Source organism: Oncorhynchus mykiss, chromosome 10, assembly GCF_013265735.2.
Source record: "Oncorhynchus mykiss isolate Arlee chromosome 10, USDA_OmykA_1.1, whole genome shotgun sequence".
NCBI lineage: Eukaryota > Metazoa > Chordata > Actinopteri > Salmoniformes > Salmonidae > Oncorhynchus > Oncorhynchus mykiss.
The window spans coordinates 7,502,453-7,517,675 of record NC_048574.1 but is presented as its reverse complement, the minus strand read 5'-3'; the positions used below and the strand labels follow the sequence as shown (position 1 = coordinate 7,517,675).

General features: G+C 42.2%; 1 protein-coding gene across 1 annotated transcript in view; it reads left to right on the top strand.

Annotated features, from left to right (window-relative positions):
- The window catches only part of LOC110533304 (serine/arginine repetitive matrix protein 3-like), a 189,165-nt gene that overhangs the window by 153,103 nt on the left and 20,839 nt on the right, over positions 1-15,223 (top strand). Inside the window, exons 9-10 of the mRNA XM_036989600.1 lie at positions 2,699-2,809; positions 4,924-5,116. Coding sequence (XP_036845495.1) covers positions 2,699-2,809; positions 4,924-5,116 — 304 coding nt within the window. The remainder of the gene's footprint in view (positions 1-2,698; positions 2,810-4,923; positions 5,117-15,223) is intronic.

The following is a 15,223-nucleotide window of genomic DNA, read 5'->3' as shown; positions in this document are numbered from 1 at the left end:
CAATGGTGTTTATATAAAATCGAACCCTGTGGTACATCTTTATTCACGTCAACACACTCGGACTTAACCCCATCCAGTCACGATGGCCTGAGTTCTGTCACTAAGATAATGATGAAACCATGAACAGGCATCAGAGCTCGGGCCTTTCAGAGGACAACTTATTCAATAAAATAACATGATCAACGGAATCAAAAGCTTTTGACAAGTCCACAAACAAAGCAGCACATTTCATTGTAGTGTCTAAAGATAATTAACAACTAACGTGGTTGCTGTAATAGTGCTATGACCATGTGACACAAGGAAAGAGCCTTCAACTATAAGGTGTTTTTACCTCTCCTAGTTTTCTCATTGAGGAACTGAAGGAAGCTTGTCGTTTTTTGTTTGGAACACAGCCCTGCGTCCGCACCATTACACAATTATTATTATATTTTAACCTTTATTTAACCAGGCAAGTCAGTTAAGAACAAATTCTTATTTTCAATGACGGCTTAGGAACAGTGGGTTAACTGTCTGTTCAGGGGCAGAATGACAGATTTGTACCTTGTCAGCTCTGAGAATCTATATTGTAACCTTTCGGTTACTAGTCCAACGCTCTAACCACTAGGCTACCCTGCCGCTCCAATTACTGTTGTTGTTTAGGCAATCCAAAAACGGTCCATTATAAATCACAATCTGGTTCAAGTGGGCATCACTTGAAAGCTTCTTCTATTGCCAACATGGCTAGCTATTGCCAACATGGCTAGCTATTGCCAACATGGCTAGCTATTGCCAACACGGTTAGCTAAGTTCTATAATGTGATCTTGCAGTGTTAGTCTCTGTATTTGGGGCATAGAATGGAGTCCTCATGAGGGCATTCAAGAGCCGTGGCACATTTTCTTCACGATACGAAAAACATAGACCCATGTCATCTTTGTAACGTTGGCTCAAACATAGACCCATGTCATCTTTGTAACGTTGGCTCAAACATAGACCCATGTCATCTTTGTAACGTTGGCTCAAACATAGACGCATGTCATCTTTGTAACGTTGGCTCAAACATAGACCCATGTCATCTTTGTAACGTTGGCTCAAACATAGACCCATGTCATCTTTGTAACGTTGGCTCAAACATAGACCCATGTCATCTTTGTAACGTTGGCTCAAACATAGACCCATGTCATCTTTGTAACGTTGGCTCAAACATAGACCCATGTCATCTTTGTAACGTTGGCTCAAACATAGACCCATGTCATCTTTGTAACGTTGGCTCAAACATAGACGCATGTCATCTTTGTAACGTTGGCTCAAACATAGACCCATGTCATCTTTGTAACGTTGGCTCAAACATAGACCCATGTCATCTTTGTAACGTTGGCTCAAACATAGACCCATGTCATCTTTGTAACGTTGGCTCAAACATAGACCCATGTCATCTTTGTAACGTTGGCTCAAACATAGACCCATGTCATCTTTGTAACGTTGGCTCAAACATAGACCCATGTCATCTTTGTAACGTTGGCTCAAACATAGACCCATGTCATCTTTGTAACGTTGGCTCAAACATAGACCCATGTCATCTTTGTAACGTTGGCTCAAACATAGCGATCAAAAACATTGATACTGTAAATGTACCTATGTTTTCAAATATGGAAATGCGAAGTGCAGGGTGTGGTTTGCTTGAAATGACATCGAAGAGGTATGTATTTAGTATAAAATGCTAATGGCTCATCTTTTAGAACACCGACTCCTCTCGATTTAATTTACAGCATTTCTCTCACTCAGGCAACAACAAATGTGCAAAAGTTTCCCAATTAGTGGGAGGGAAGGGGGCGTAACAGCTGTCGGTTTAAAACCCAGACGGCGCTGTGAACCATATTGTGATGCATGTCACAAGCTTGAATGTGATATGATCTCAGTCTGTTTCATTGAGCACGGTAACATGCACACAATAATGTAATTATAGACAGATTAATATAATATCTTGTTTATGCTTCATGCTTTGCAAGAAGAACAATAGCCATAATAATCCTGTTTACATGGAAATATCTGAAATCAGACTACCTGATGGGATTTTTGATAAATGCAGGAAATCGCCAATCAAAATAAACACTCTACCACAGTGACCAGTCCACCACAGTGACCATTCTACCACAGTGACCAGTCTACCAAAGTGACCATTCTACCACAGTGACCAGTCTACCAAAGTGACCATTCTACCACAGTGACCAGTCTACCAAAGTGACCATTCTACCACAGTGACCAGTCTACCAAAGTGACCATTCTACCACAGTGACCAGTCTACCACAGTGACCAGTCTACCACAGTGACCAGTCTACCACAGTGACCAGTGCACCACAGTGACCCGTCCACCACAGTGACCAGTCTACCACAGTGACCATTCTACCACAGTGACCAGTCCACCACAGTGACCAGTCCACCACAGTGACCAGTCTACCACAGTGACCATTCTACCACAGTGACCAGTCCACCACAGTGACCAGTCTACCACAGTGATCATGTTATTTGCGTGTGTGTGTGTGTGTGTGGGTCTGTATATGTGTTTGTGCGTGTGTGCGTCTGTCCGAATGTTTGTGTGTGCTTGCGTTTGTGTGTGTCTGTCCAAATGCTTGTGTGCTTGTGTGTGTGCGTGCGTGTGTGTGTGTGTGTGTGCGCGCGTCTGTATATATATATATGTGTGTGTGTGTGTGTGTCCAACAGGTCCCCATTAGAGTCCCCCAGTAGGACGTCTCAGCGTAGAGGCAGCTGCTGTAGCTCCCACAGTGCATCACTCTCCTCCACAGGCCACAGCCCCTCCAAGTCCCTCGGCAGGTAGGGACCCCCCCATGGTGGCTCCCAACCCCACCCTTAGATACATGCTTTTAATCAGACTTCTTTTGGTCTACTGATGTATCGACATCTAAGGTTTGCAACAGCTCTGCTAGACGTGTGTGATTCTTATATGGTCAGAATGAAAATATTATGACTGACTTGAACATGTTTAAAAAGGTTATACACTATACTCTAGAGTCTATAACTGCCTATAGCTAGTACAACAGACAGTACCAGTCAAACGTTTGGACACACCTACTCATTCCAGGGTTCTAGAACACCTACTCATTCAAGGGTTTTTCTTTATTTTTACTATTTTCTACATTGTAGAATAATAGAGAAGACATCAAAACTGTGAAATATCTGTTCATGTAGAACCCCCCCCCCCCCACCCCCCCCCCCCCCAAAAAAAAAAGTATTAAACAAATCAAAATATATTTTACATTTGAGCTTCTTCAAAGTAGCCACCCTTTGCCTTGATGACAGCTTTGCACACTCTTGGCATTCTCTCAACCAGCTTCATGAGGTAGTCACCTGGAATGCATTTCAATTAACAGGTGTGCCTTGTTAAAAGTTAATTTGTGGAATTTCTTTCCTTCTTAATGTGTTTGAGCCAATCAGTTGTGTTGTGAATATATAATGTTGTGAACATCAACTGTTCAGATGAGAGTGCGTGAGTCAGGCATTCATGGTCGAATTTCTGCAAAGAAACCACTACTAAAGGACACCAATAAGAAGAAGAGACTTACTTGGGCCAAGAAACACAAGCAATGGGATATTAGACCGGTGGAAATCTGTCCTTTTGTCTGATGAGTCCAAATTTGAGATTTTTGGTTCCAACCACTGTCTTTGTGAGACGCAGATTAGGTGAATGGATGATATCCACATGTGTGGTTCCCACCGTGAAGGAGGAGGAGGAGGTGTGATTGTGCTTTGCTGGTGACACTGTCTGTGATTTATTTAGAATTCAAGGCACACTTAACCAGCATGGCTACCCCAGTATTCTGCAGCGATACACCATCCCATCTGGTTTGCGCTTATTGGGACTATCAGTTGTTTTTCTAAAGGACAATGACTCAACACACCTCTAGGCTGTGTAAGGGCTATTTGACCAAGAAGAAGAGTGACGGAGTGCTGCATCAGATGACCTGGCCTCCACAATCACCCGACCTCAACCCAATTGAGATGGTTTGGTATTTGGTTGGACCGCAGAGTGAAGGAAAAGCAGCCAACAAGTGCTCAGCATATGTGGGAACTCCTTCAAGACTGCTGGAAAAGCATTCCAGGGGAAGCTGGTTGAGAGAATGCCAAGAGTGTGCAAGCTAAAGGGTGGCTACTTTGAAGAATATCAAATATGGCATTTATTTTGATTTGTTTAACACTTTTTTGTTTGATGTCTTCACTTTTATTCTACAATGTAGAAAATAGTAAAAATAAATAAAACCCCTGAATGAGTAGGTGTGTCCAAACTTTTGACTGGTACTCTACTCTTGAGTCTAAGTCATTTCAGCAGGTTTGTTCAGTACTCTTTACAGTTTGTACTGTACTATTTATTAAAGGTCCAATGCAGCCGTTTTTATCTCCATATCAAATCATTTCTGGGTAACAATTAAGTACCTTCCCTGTGATTGGTTCCTATTAAAATCCCCCCCCCACCCCCCCCCCAAAAAAAACCAAATAGCTTCTTATCAAAGAGCAATTTCTCAAACAAGAATTTTGCTACGACTCTGTGGGAGTGGTCTGGGTGGGGAGGGGAAAACTGAAATTAGCTGTTATTGGCCGAGAGGTTTAGGACTCTCTTTCTTATTGGTCTATTAACCAATTTATCGCCTGGTGTCACCAGGCAGGCCAAAACTCCATCCCTCCAAAACAGGCTGAAATTCCAGGCCGTCTTTTCAAACAGCTCTTACATTAAAAGGGCATTTTCATCATTTTCACAATAATATTTCAACTTCACAGTGTTGAAGTATATATATATATATATATATATATATATATATGACAGGGAAATCACATTTTTTGACTGCACTGGGCCTTTAAACTTTACTGTACTGTACAATATTATAGCATTGCGGCCGGTTTGTTCAAGTACTCCTGTCTGTCTGTCTTTCCAGGCCCAAGTCCAAGCACAAGACAGAAGGACACAAGGCCTGTGTGAGCCCGTCCCCGTCTCCGTCCCCCGGTCCTGACGGTCCTGACGGTCCTGTCACGTGGCAAAACGGGCACCACCACCGCGACCGTGGCTGCAACGGCAAGGCAGGCAGACTCAACCACAGCCACGCGGTCGAGGGAGACAAGGAGCAAGATGTACGTAGTCTCCTTTATCTCCCCCTGCCCTCCCCCTCACTAATCCCTGTACTACCTTCTAAACTACACTCAAATGTAGGAATAACTACACACAGGAATAACTACGCACAGGAATAGCAACACACAGGAATAGCAACACACAGGAATAACTACACACAGGAATAACTACACACCAGGAATAACTACACACAGGAATAACTACACACAGGAATAACTACACACAGGAATAACTACACACAGGAATAACTACACACAGGAATAGCTACACACAGGAATAACTACACACAGGAATAACCAAGCACAGGAGTAACTAAACAGAAGAATAGTGTGGAGGACATCATGTTGATAGGAGAGGGAGACAGTGTGGAGGATAGATACCATGTCGATAGGAGAGGGAGACAGTGTGGAGGATAACATGTTGATAGGAGAGGGAGACAGTGTGGAGAATAGATACCATGTTGATAGGAGAGGGAGACAGTGTGGAGGATAGATACCATGTCGATAGGAGAAGGAGACAGTGTGGAGGATAGATACCATGTCGATAGGAGAGGGAGACAGTGTGGAGGATAACATGTTGATAGGAGAGGGAGAAAGTGTGGAGGATATAATGTTGATAGGAGAGGGAGACAGTGTGGAGGATAGATACCATGTCGATAGGAGAAGGAGACAGTGTGGAGGATAGATACCATGACGATAGGAGAGGGAGACAGTGTGGAGGATAGATACCATGTCGATAGGAGAGGGAGACAGTGTGGAGGATAGATACCATGTCGATAGGAGAGGGAGACAGTGTGGAGGATAGATACCTTGTTAATAGGAGAGGGAGACAGTGTGGATGATAGATACCATGTTAATAGCAGACAGAGACAGTGTGGAGGATAGTGGTGCCCATTGTGGCACGTGAAGTTATTCCTGGGTTTATTTATTCCTGTGTTTAGTTATTCCTGGGTTTAGTTATTCCCGTGTTTAGTTAATCCTGTGTTTAGTTATTCCTGGGTTTAGTTATTCCTGTGTTTAGTTATTCCTGTGTTTAGTTATTCCTGGGTTTAGTTATTCCTGTGTTTAGTTAATCCTGTGTTTAGTTATTCCTGTGTTTAGTTAATCCTGTGTTTAGTTATTCCTGGGTTTAGTTATTCCTGTGTTTAGTTATTCCTGTGTTTAGTTATTCCTGGGTTTAGTTATTCCTGTGTTTAGTTATTCCTGGGTTTAGTTATTCCTGTGTTTAGTTATTCTTGTGTTTAGTTATTCCTGGGTTTAGTTATTCCTGGGTTTTGCGATTCCTGGGTTTAGTTATTCCTGTGTTTAGTTATTCTTGTGTTTAGTTATTCCTGGGTTTAGTTATTCCCGGGTTTTGCTATTCCTGGGTTGAGTTATTCCTGTGTTTACAGGGTAGTTTTTTTGCCTCTGTATATCTATCTGTCCAATCTGTCTCTACATTCTCCACCCCCGGCTTTACTTAGAGGTTCATACCATCTCAACATTCCTTAGACGTAACTGGTTAGATCAATCACAGGTTACATAAGCATGAGTTAGCCATCCTCACTGCGGTGCCGAGACAGCACAAACAGATCTGGGACCTGAAGTTTTCAGAAAGACAAACTAAATACTGACTCACTATGATCCATCCATCTCTAAGCATTTGCATAGCACATGTGCAGTACAATGGTAATATGAAGGTTTAGAATTTTGGTGTGTATTCCAAATGGTACCCTGTTCCCTATATAGGGCACTACTTTACTTACCAGAGCCCTATTCCCTATATAGGGCACTACTTTACTTACCAGAGCCCTATTCCCTATATAGTGCACAACTTTACTTACCAGAGCCCTATTCCCTATATAGGGCACTACTTTACTTACCAGAGCCCTATTCCCTATATAGGGCACTACTTTACTTACCAGAGCCCTATTCCCTATATAGGGCACTACTTTACTTACCAGAGCCCTATTCCCTATATAGGGCACTACTTTACTTACCAGCGCCCTATTCCCTATATAGGGCACTACTTTACTTACCAGAGCCCTATTCCCTATATAGGGCACTACTTTACTTACCAGAGCCCTAAGTAGTGCATTATATAAGGGATAGGGTTCCATTTGGGGGCGGAGCCTCAGGCACCCAGGGTTCTCTAATGAGCTGGATAAGTAGTGCATTATGTAAGGAATAGGGTTCCATTGGGACAGAGGCTCAGGCACCCAGGGTTCTCTAATGAGCTGGATAAGTAGTGCATTATATAAGGGATAGGGTTCCATTTGGGGGCGGAGCTTCAGGCACCCAGGGTTCTCTAATGAGCTGGATAAGTATTGCATTATATAAGGAATAGGTTCCATTGGGGCGGAGCCTCAGGCACCCAGGGTTCTCTAATGAGCTGGATAAGTATTGCATTATATAAGGAATAGGTTCCATTGAGGCGGAGCCTCAGGCACCCAGGGTTCTCTAATGAGCTGGATAAGTATTGCATTATATAAGGAATAGGTTCCATTGGGGCGGAGCCTCAGGCACCCAGGGTTCTCTAATGAGCTGGATAAGTAATGCATTATATAAGGGATAGGGTTCCATTTGGGGGCGGAGCCTCAGGCACCCAGGGTTCTCTAATGAGCTGGATAAGTAGTGCATTATATAAGGGATAGGGTTCCATTTGGGGGCGGAGCCTCAGACACCCAGGGTTCTCTAATGAGCTGGATAAGTAGTGCATTATGTAAGGAATAGGTTCCATTGGGGCGGAGCCTCAGGCACCCAGGGTTCTCTAATGAGCTGGACGGGGGCGGAGCCTCAGGCACCCAGGGTTCTCTAATGAGCTGGATAAACTATTTGGTTTCTTTTAAGGCTGCAAACTCCTGCAGAGCTTCTCACTTCTGAATCTTGTTATCAAGGGAAAGAAAACCACTGAAATACTTTAAAAGTGTTATTTTGCCGCAGCTCCCTCAAATGAAACAAATAGGAAAGAGGAGAAGGTTTATGTAAAAAATGGAAGAAGAAGAAGAAGAAGAAGGCCCTGTTTAACTTATTTGATGTGGTGCAGAGTACGCTTGTTTAGGAATTTTGAGGAAATATTCTAGTCTTTTGATCATGCAGATAGTAATGCTTGATAACAGCCGTCAACTTATACCATCTGTAGTTGACTAATCTAAACTATCAAAGATGGATGTAGTAACGTAAGGCCTTAACAATGCTATTTCTACCTCTGAACTGAACCAACTCTAGCTTTTTATTGTCATATGGAAATTCAATGATCTGGCCTGACGGATTGTGGGGCGGCAGGGTAGCCTAGTGGTTAGAGTGTAGGGGCGGTAGGTAGCCTAGTGGTTAGAGTGTAGGGGCGGCAGGGTAGTCTAGTGGTTAGAGAGTTGGACTAGTAACCGGAAGGTTTCAAGTTCAAATCCCCGAGCTGACAAGGTACAAATCTGTTGTTCTGCCCCTGAACAGGCCCACTGTTCCTAGGCCGTAATTGAAAATAAGAATTTGTTCTTAACTGACTTGCCTAGTTAAATAGATTGTGTGGGGATTTTTAGCTGAGCCTAATTTATACAATTTCCAATGCTTTTTACGACACGCGATTGGTTTAAATTTGGTTACAGGTTCAGCTCTAGTGCCACAGTATACCTTAGACAGTCATTGGAGTAGGCTAGACGGAACATGGATAGGATTGGTCAGAATAGATTGAGTGACAGATGGAGAAGTCCTTCCCCTTTTACTGGTACAGTAGCAACAATTATAGATGTAGAAAAAAAAAATGTTTGTCTAGAATTGCTGTTTTATTTTTTTTTATTGAAGCTAGTCAGACCAGTTTTCTAGTTTACTCAGAATAGATTTTGACGTTCGTATTCCTCCCTAACTGTCCCCTTTTGGAAGTGTTTTGAAAACGCTTTATTGTGATCTGTCTATAGAAGAACACACAGATTGACTGATTTTAATGTTTTGTTTTAAATCTGCCGGTTACGTTTTAGATTTTTAAATCTTCAACTGAATCTAACTGTCAGTTTGCTCTGCTAATAAAACGACAGACGTCATTTAGATCGAAGGCTAAAGTCATTGCTGTTTCACTTTCACTGCTTACTAAGCAACGAAATGGGGTGTAGATTAGAAAAGCCTCCAAAAATATTCCTCCTAGAATAACGTATTACAGATGATACTATCTCCTTCGATTTCCTTTCTTCAAGCTTGCTTTTGTTTATGAGAAAGGTCTCACCTGCTCACTCTCTGTCTCTCTCTCTCTCTGTCTCTCTCTCTCTGTCTCTCTCTCTCTCTCTCTCTCTGTCTCTCTCTCTCTCTCTCTCTCTATCTCTGTCTCTCTCTCTCTCTCTCTCTGTCTCTCTCTGTCTCTCTCTCTCTCTCTGTCTCTCTGTCTCTCTCTCTGCCTCTCTCTCTCTCTCTCTCTCTCCCTCTCTCTCTCTCTGTCTCTCTCTGTCTCTCTCTCTGCCTCTCTCTCTCTCTCTCCCTCTCTCTCCCTCTCTCTCTCTCTCTCTCTCTCTCACACTGCTTGTTTTCATTCATGACTGTTTTATTTTCTGCTTTTAGCTATTTGAATGGTAATTACCCCGTGAAATAAATGTTCCTTTTCTGTCTTGTTTATATAAAAAGCAGTCACATGCTTTGGAACTGGACCAAGTAGGTTAACAGGGTATGTGTACTACTAGTTCTTCTTGTCACTACAGTTGTCTTTATAAAGCACAATGTTTTGCTCAGGGATGGTTACCCCCTTCCTCCAGGAGTCTGATAGAGCTCCCAGACACCATGTGTTCGACACTCCTCTCTCTCTCTCTCTTTCTCACTCTCTATTCGCTTCCTGTTTACTGGATCATGTGACCTGTATGTTGTCTCTATCAGTATCACTTCTGTCAGACTGTCCCTGAAGTTGCAATATATTCCGTATCTTTATGTGTTCCATGTCACTGGGGATTAGCAAGGGGAGTCTCACGAGCCATTGTTGCATATGAGGCTCAGTGTTTGGAGATTTGAGCCAACGGGTTGTGTTTAGGTGAAATAATCAAGCACTTGGTTGGCTCAAATCTGCCCACGGTTTTGATCATTTATCCTCTAGCGTCAGCCTTAAACAGGTTTTCTGTTCATGAGACTTCTCTTGTTAATCTCCGCACACGGAGGAATTATTATCTCTCCCTCGCTGAAAATGAATCAGCGTTCAGACTCCATGTGTATTTGGGAGGATGCTCGCTCAAAATTGTTCATTTTGGATGCCAAACCTTTCTGGGAGATCATAGATTCAACAGAAGTTAGCTGATAGTGTAGTAGTAGTAGTGTGGTGTACAGCAGCACTCTCTTCAATCTCTACTTCCTCCTGTTTCTATCTGTACTTTTCTTGTCCAGGGGTAAATATTTATCTGCTAAAATAAAATAAAAAGAAGTGATACAATATGGAAACTAAACACACAACAAATAACATTGGTATTTTAAAGGGACCCAAGCCATTTTGAATATGAGTGCTATATCTCTTTTCCCCATGTATTCATATGAATGTTCAGTACCACTCTCCCCAAGGCTCTCTGTCCAAAAGGAAATCGTTTGAAGTTAAAGAGGCCACTTTCTGAGCTGGTTTCATAAAACCACAATGTTCTCTCGTTGAAGAATATCTCTTCCAAAATGTGACTGGGGTCCCTTTTTAAATGTGCCGTACTCTACTAGTTGTCCATCCTAGCGGTGACTGCCCTGCCTGAGCCTCCCTCCTTCCAACTCTCCTCCCCTCTATCTGTCCATCCGTGTTGTGTGTGTGTGTGTGTGTGTGTGTGTGTGTGTGTGTGTGTGTGTGTGTGACACATCTTTCTTGCCCTCTGTTGTCCTGTCATGCTCTTCTTATCCCTCCTTCTCTGGTCAGCTCTGCGTGCCCATCTCTCCATCCCTCCTTCTCTGGTCAGCTCTGCGTGCCCATCTCTCCATCCCTCCTTCCTTACTTCCCTCTATTAATTCTATCTAAATAACTGATTTCATTTTGTTTCATGATTAACTCTGTTTACTTACCCAGCCGTTACCCATCTTTCCCTTTCCTTTTCATACTAACACGGCTGCATTTGAACAAGCCAAAAAAGACAGCAAATCATTGTAGTTTCTAGATTATTTAAAAATATATATATATTATAAGTTTTGGTTTGTTTGTCCATTTTCTTTTGTATTTCTGTTGGTTAGTTTGTTTATCTTCTCCTTCTTAGTCTCTGGAAGAAGTTCATAGCGTTGATACTAAAAGAAGTTCATTGTCTTTTTCCCATTTCGCTGCGGAGAACATACCTTTCTCCTGTTTTCTGTTTCTTCTTGTCCTGTTTTTGTTGATATTGCAAACGTGTCACTGATTGAAATGGAAGGTAGGTAACGCTCTGCTTTGGCACGTGGTCTTTCTTTATGCAGATATGACAATGTCAGAAGCACCCTCTAGCTTGACGTCAATGTTTCTCTTTCTGACCCCCCCCCCCCTCTCTCTCTCTCCTCTCTCTCTCTTCTCTCTCTTCTCCCTCTCTCTCTCTCTCTCCTCTCTCTCCTCTCTCTCTCCACTCCTTTCTCTCTCTCTCTCTCTCCTCTCTCTCTCTTCTCCCTCTCTCTCTCTCCCCCTCTCCCTCTCCTCTGCCCCTCTCCCTATCTCTCCCCCCTCTCTCTCTCTCTCTCTTCTCTCTCTCTTCTCTCTCTCTCTCTCTCTCTCTCTCCCTCTCTCTCTCTCTCCCCCTCTCCCTCTCCTCTCCCCCTATCTCTCCCCCCTCTCTCTCTGTCTCTCTCTCTCCCTCTCTCTCTCTCCCCCTCTCCCTCTTTCTTCCCCCTCTCCCCATCTCTCCCCCCTCTCTGTCTCTCTCTCTCTGTATCATTTAACCACCAGGGAACTTTAGCAAATTATTTTATCTTTCCTTTTATCAGTTATATTTTGCTTTTAAGATTTTGATTAGTTAGAGTTTAATGTTTTTTAAACTTGAATATGAATTCAGTCCAATATCCTGCCCAATTTGAAGCAGGTCCGTTTCGTTCTGTTTTGGTAGAATGCATTGATTCCTGTTTGTCCAGCATCTCTCCGTTCTCTTGGTGAAATAGTTACATTCGTCTTATAATTTTGATCATATTTATTTCCTTGATGGCTGTTTCTAAACAGCTGTCATCACCTGCGTCAGTGTGTTTTCTTCTATCTACAGCTTTAGTCTTTAGTTTGTTCTGTGGAGAAGGGGTTCTTATTTCTGTTGTTTTTCTATGAAGAGTCCCTGTTCAGCGGTCAGCGTTTACAGGAGAGTAGATTATTGCATGCAAGAGAACTCCCTATGTTTTATATACCTGCTTTTGAACTTTGACCTGCTGATAATGATCTACAGTTGAAGTTGGAAGTTTACATACACCTTAGCCAAATACATTTAAACTCAGTTTTTCCACAATTCCTGACAATTAATCCTAGTAAAAATTCCCTGTTTTAGGTCAGTTAGGATCACCACTCTATTTTAAGAATGTGAAATGCCAGAATAATTCTAGAGAGAATGATTTATTTCAGCTTTTATTTCTTTCATCACATTCCCAGTGGGTCAGAAGTTTACATGCACTCAATTAGTATTTGGTAGCATTGCCTTTAAATTGTTTAACCTCTCAAGGGGGTGTGGGACACTTACCGTCCCACCTGGCCAACATCCAGTGAAATTGCAGAGCACCAAATTCAAAAACAGAAATAAATAATAAATAAAAATTTATGAAACGTACTGTTGTTATACATCAGTTTAAAGATTAACTTCTTGTTAATCGGTGTCAGATTTCAAAAAATATTTTACGGCGAAAGCAAACCATGCGATTATCTGAGAACAGCGCCCAGCAGACAAATCATTACAAACAGTAACCAGCCAAGTAGAAGAGTAACAAAAGTCAGAAATAGCGATAAAATTAATCACTTACCTTTGATGATCTACATATGGTTGCACTCCGAAGACTCCATGTTACACAATAAATGTTTGTTTTGTTCGATAAAGTCCCTCTTTATATTCAAAAACCTACGTTGTGTTGGTGCGTTTTGTTCAGTAATACAAAGCGCGGTCACAACAGACAGACAACATTTTTTACAAGTACCATAAAAGTTCATAGAAACATGTCAAACGATGTTTAAAATCAATCCTCAGGTTGTTTTTGTCATAAATAATCAATAATATTTCAACCGGACAAAAGCGTCTTCAATAGAAAAGGAGAAACAAGAAAGGCGCACTCCCGGTCACGCGCTGGACTCATGTCTGGAAATCTCCTCTCATTGAAAGTGGTGTTTCTCTCTCATTTTTCAGAGTAAAAGCCTGAAACAATCCCTAAAGACTGACCACATGTAGAGGAAGCCATGGATATTGTGAACTGGGTCTTAAGTCTGTATGGTGGATAGGCTTTCAATGGAAAAACAGGCATTTCAAAATAAAAGCACTTCCTGGATGGATTTTCCTCAGGTTTTCACCTGACATATCAGTTCTGTTATACTCACAGACATTTTAACAGTTTTGGAAACTTTAGAGCGTTTTCTATCCAAATCTACCAATTATATGCATATCCTAGCTTCTGGGCCTGAGTAGCAGGCAGTTAACTTTGGGCTTTTCATCCAAAATTCAGAATGTTGCCCCTAGTTTTATTTATTTCACCTTTATTTAACCAGCTAGGCTAGTTGAGAACAAGTTCTCATTTACAACTGCGACCTGGCCAAGATAAAGCGTAGCAATTCGACACATACAACAACACAGAGTTACACATGGAATAAACAAAACATACAGTTAATAATACAGTAGAACAAAGGAAAACAAAAAGTCTATATACAGTGAGTGCAAATGAGGTAAGTTAAGGAAATAAATAGGCCATGGTGGCGAAGTAATTACAATATAGCAATTAAACACTGGAATGGTAGATCGGCAGAAGATGAATGTGCAAGGTAGAGATACTGGGGTGCAAAGGAGCCAAATAAATAAATAAATAAATACCAGTATGGGGATGAGGTAGGTAGATAGATGGGCTGTTTACAGATAGGCTATGTACAGGTGCAGTGATCTGTAAGCTGCTCTGACAGCTGGTGCTTAAAGTGAAGTTAACTTGGGTCAAACGCCTTCCACAAGCCTCCCATAATAAGTTGGGTGAATTTTGGCCCATTCCTCCTGACAGAGCTGGTGTAACTGAGTCAGATTTGTAGGCCTCCTTGCTCGCACACGCTTTTTCAGTTCTGCCTACACATTTTCTATAGGATTGAGGTCAGGTCTTTGTGGTGGTCACTCCAATACCTTGACTTTGCTGTTCTTAAGCCATTTTGCCACAACTTTGGAAGTATGCTTGGGGTCATAGTCCATTTGGAAGACCCATTTGCAACCAAGCTTTAACTTCCTGACTGATGTCTTGAGATGTTGCTTCAATTTATCCACCAAATTTTCCGTTCCTCATGATGTAATCTATTTTGTGAAGTGCACCAGTCCCTCCTGCAGCAAAGCACACCCACCACATGATGCTGCCACCCGTGCTTCACGGTTGGGATGGTGTTCTTCGGCTTGCAAGCCTCCCCCTTTTTCCTCCAAACATAGCGATGGTCATTATGGCCAAATAGTTCTATTTTTGTTTCATTAGACCAGAAGACATTTCTCCAAAAAGTACGATCTTTGTCCCCATGTGCAGTTGCAAACTGTAGTCTGGCTTTTTTATGGCGGTTTTGGAGCAGTGGCTTCTTCCTTGCTGAGCGGCCTTTCAGGTTATGTTTATATTGGACTCGTTTTACTGTGGATATAGATAATTTTGTACCCGTTTACTCCAGCATCTTCACAAGGTCCTTTGCTGTTGTTCTGGGATTTATCTGCACTTAGGAGACAGAACGCGTCTCCTTCCTGAGCGGTATAGCGACTGCGTGGTCCCATGGTGTTTATACTTGCGTACTATTGTTTGTACAGATAAATGTGGTACCTTCAGGCGTTTGGAAATTGCTCCCAAGGATGAACCAGACTTGTGGAGGTCTACACATTTTTTTCTGAGGTCTTGGCTGATTTTTTTTTGGTTTTCCCATGATGTCAAGCAAAGATGCACTGCGTTTGAAGGTAGGCCTTGAAATACATCCACAGGTACACCTCCAATTGACTCAAATTATGTCAATTAGCCTATCAGAAGCTTCTGAAGCCATGACATCATTTTCTGGGACTT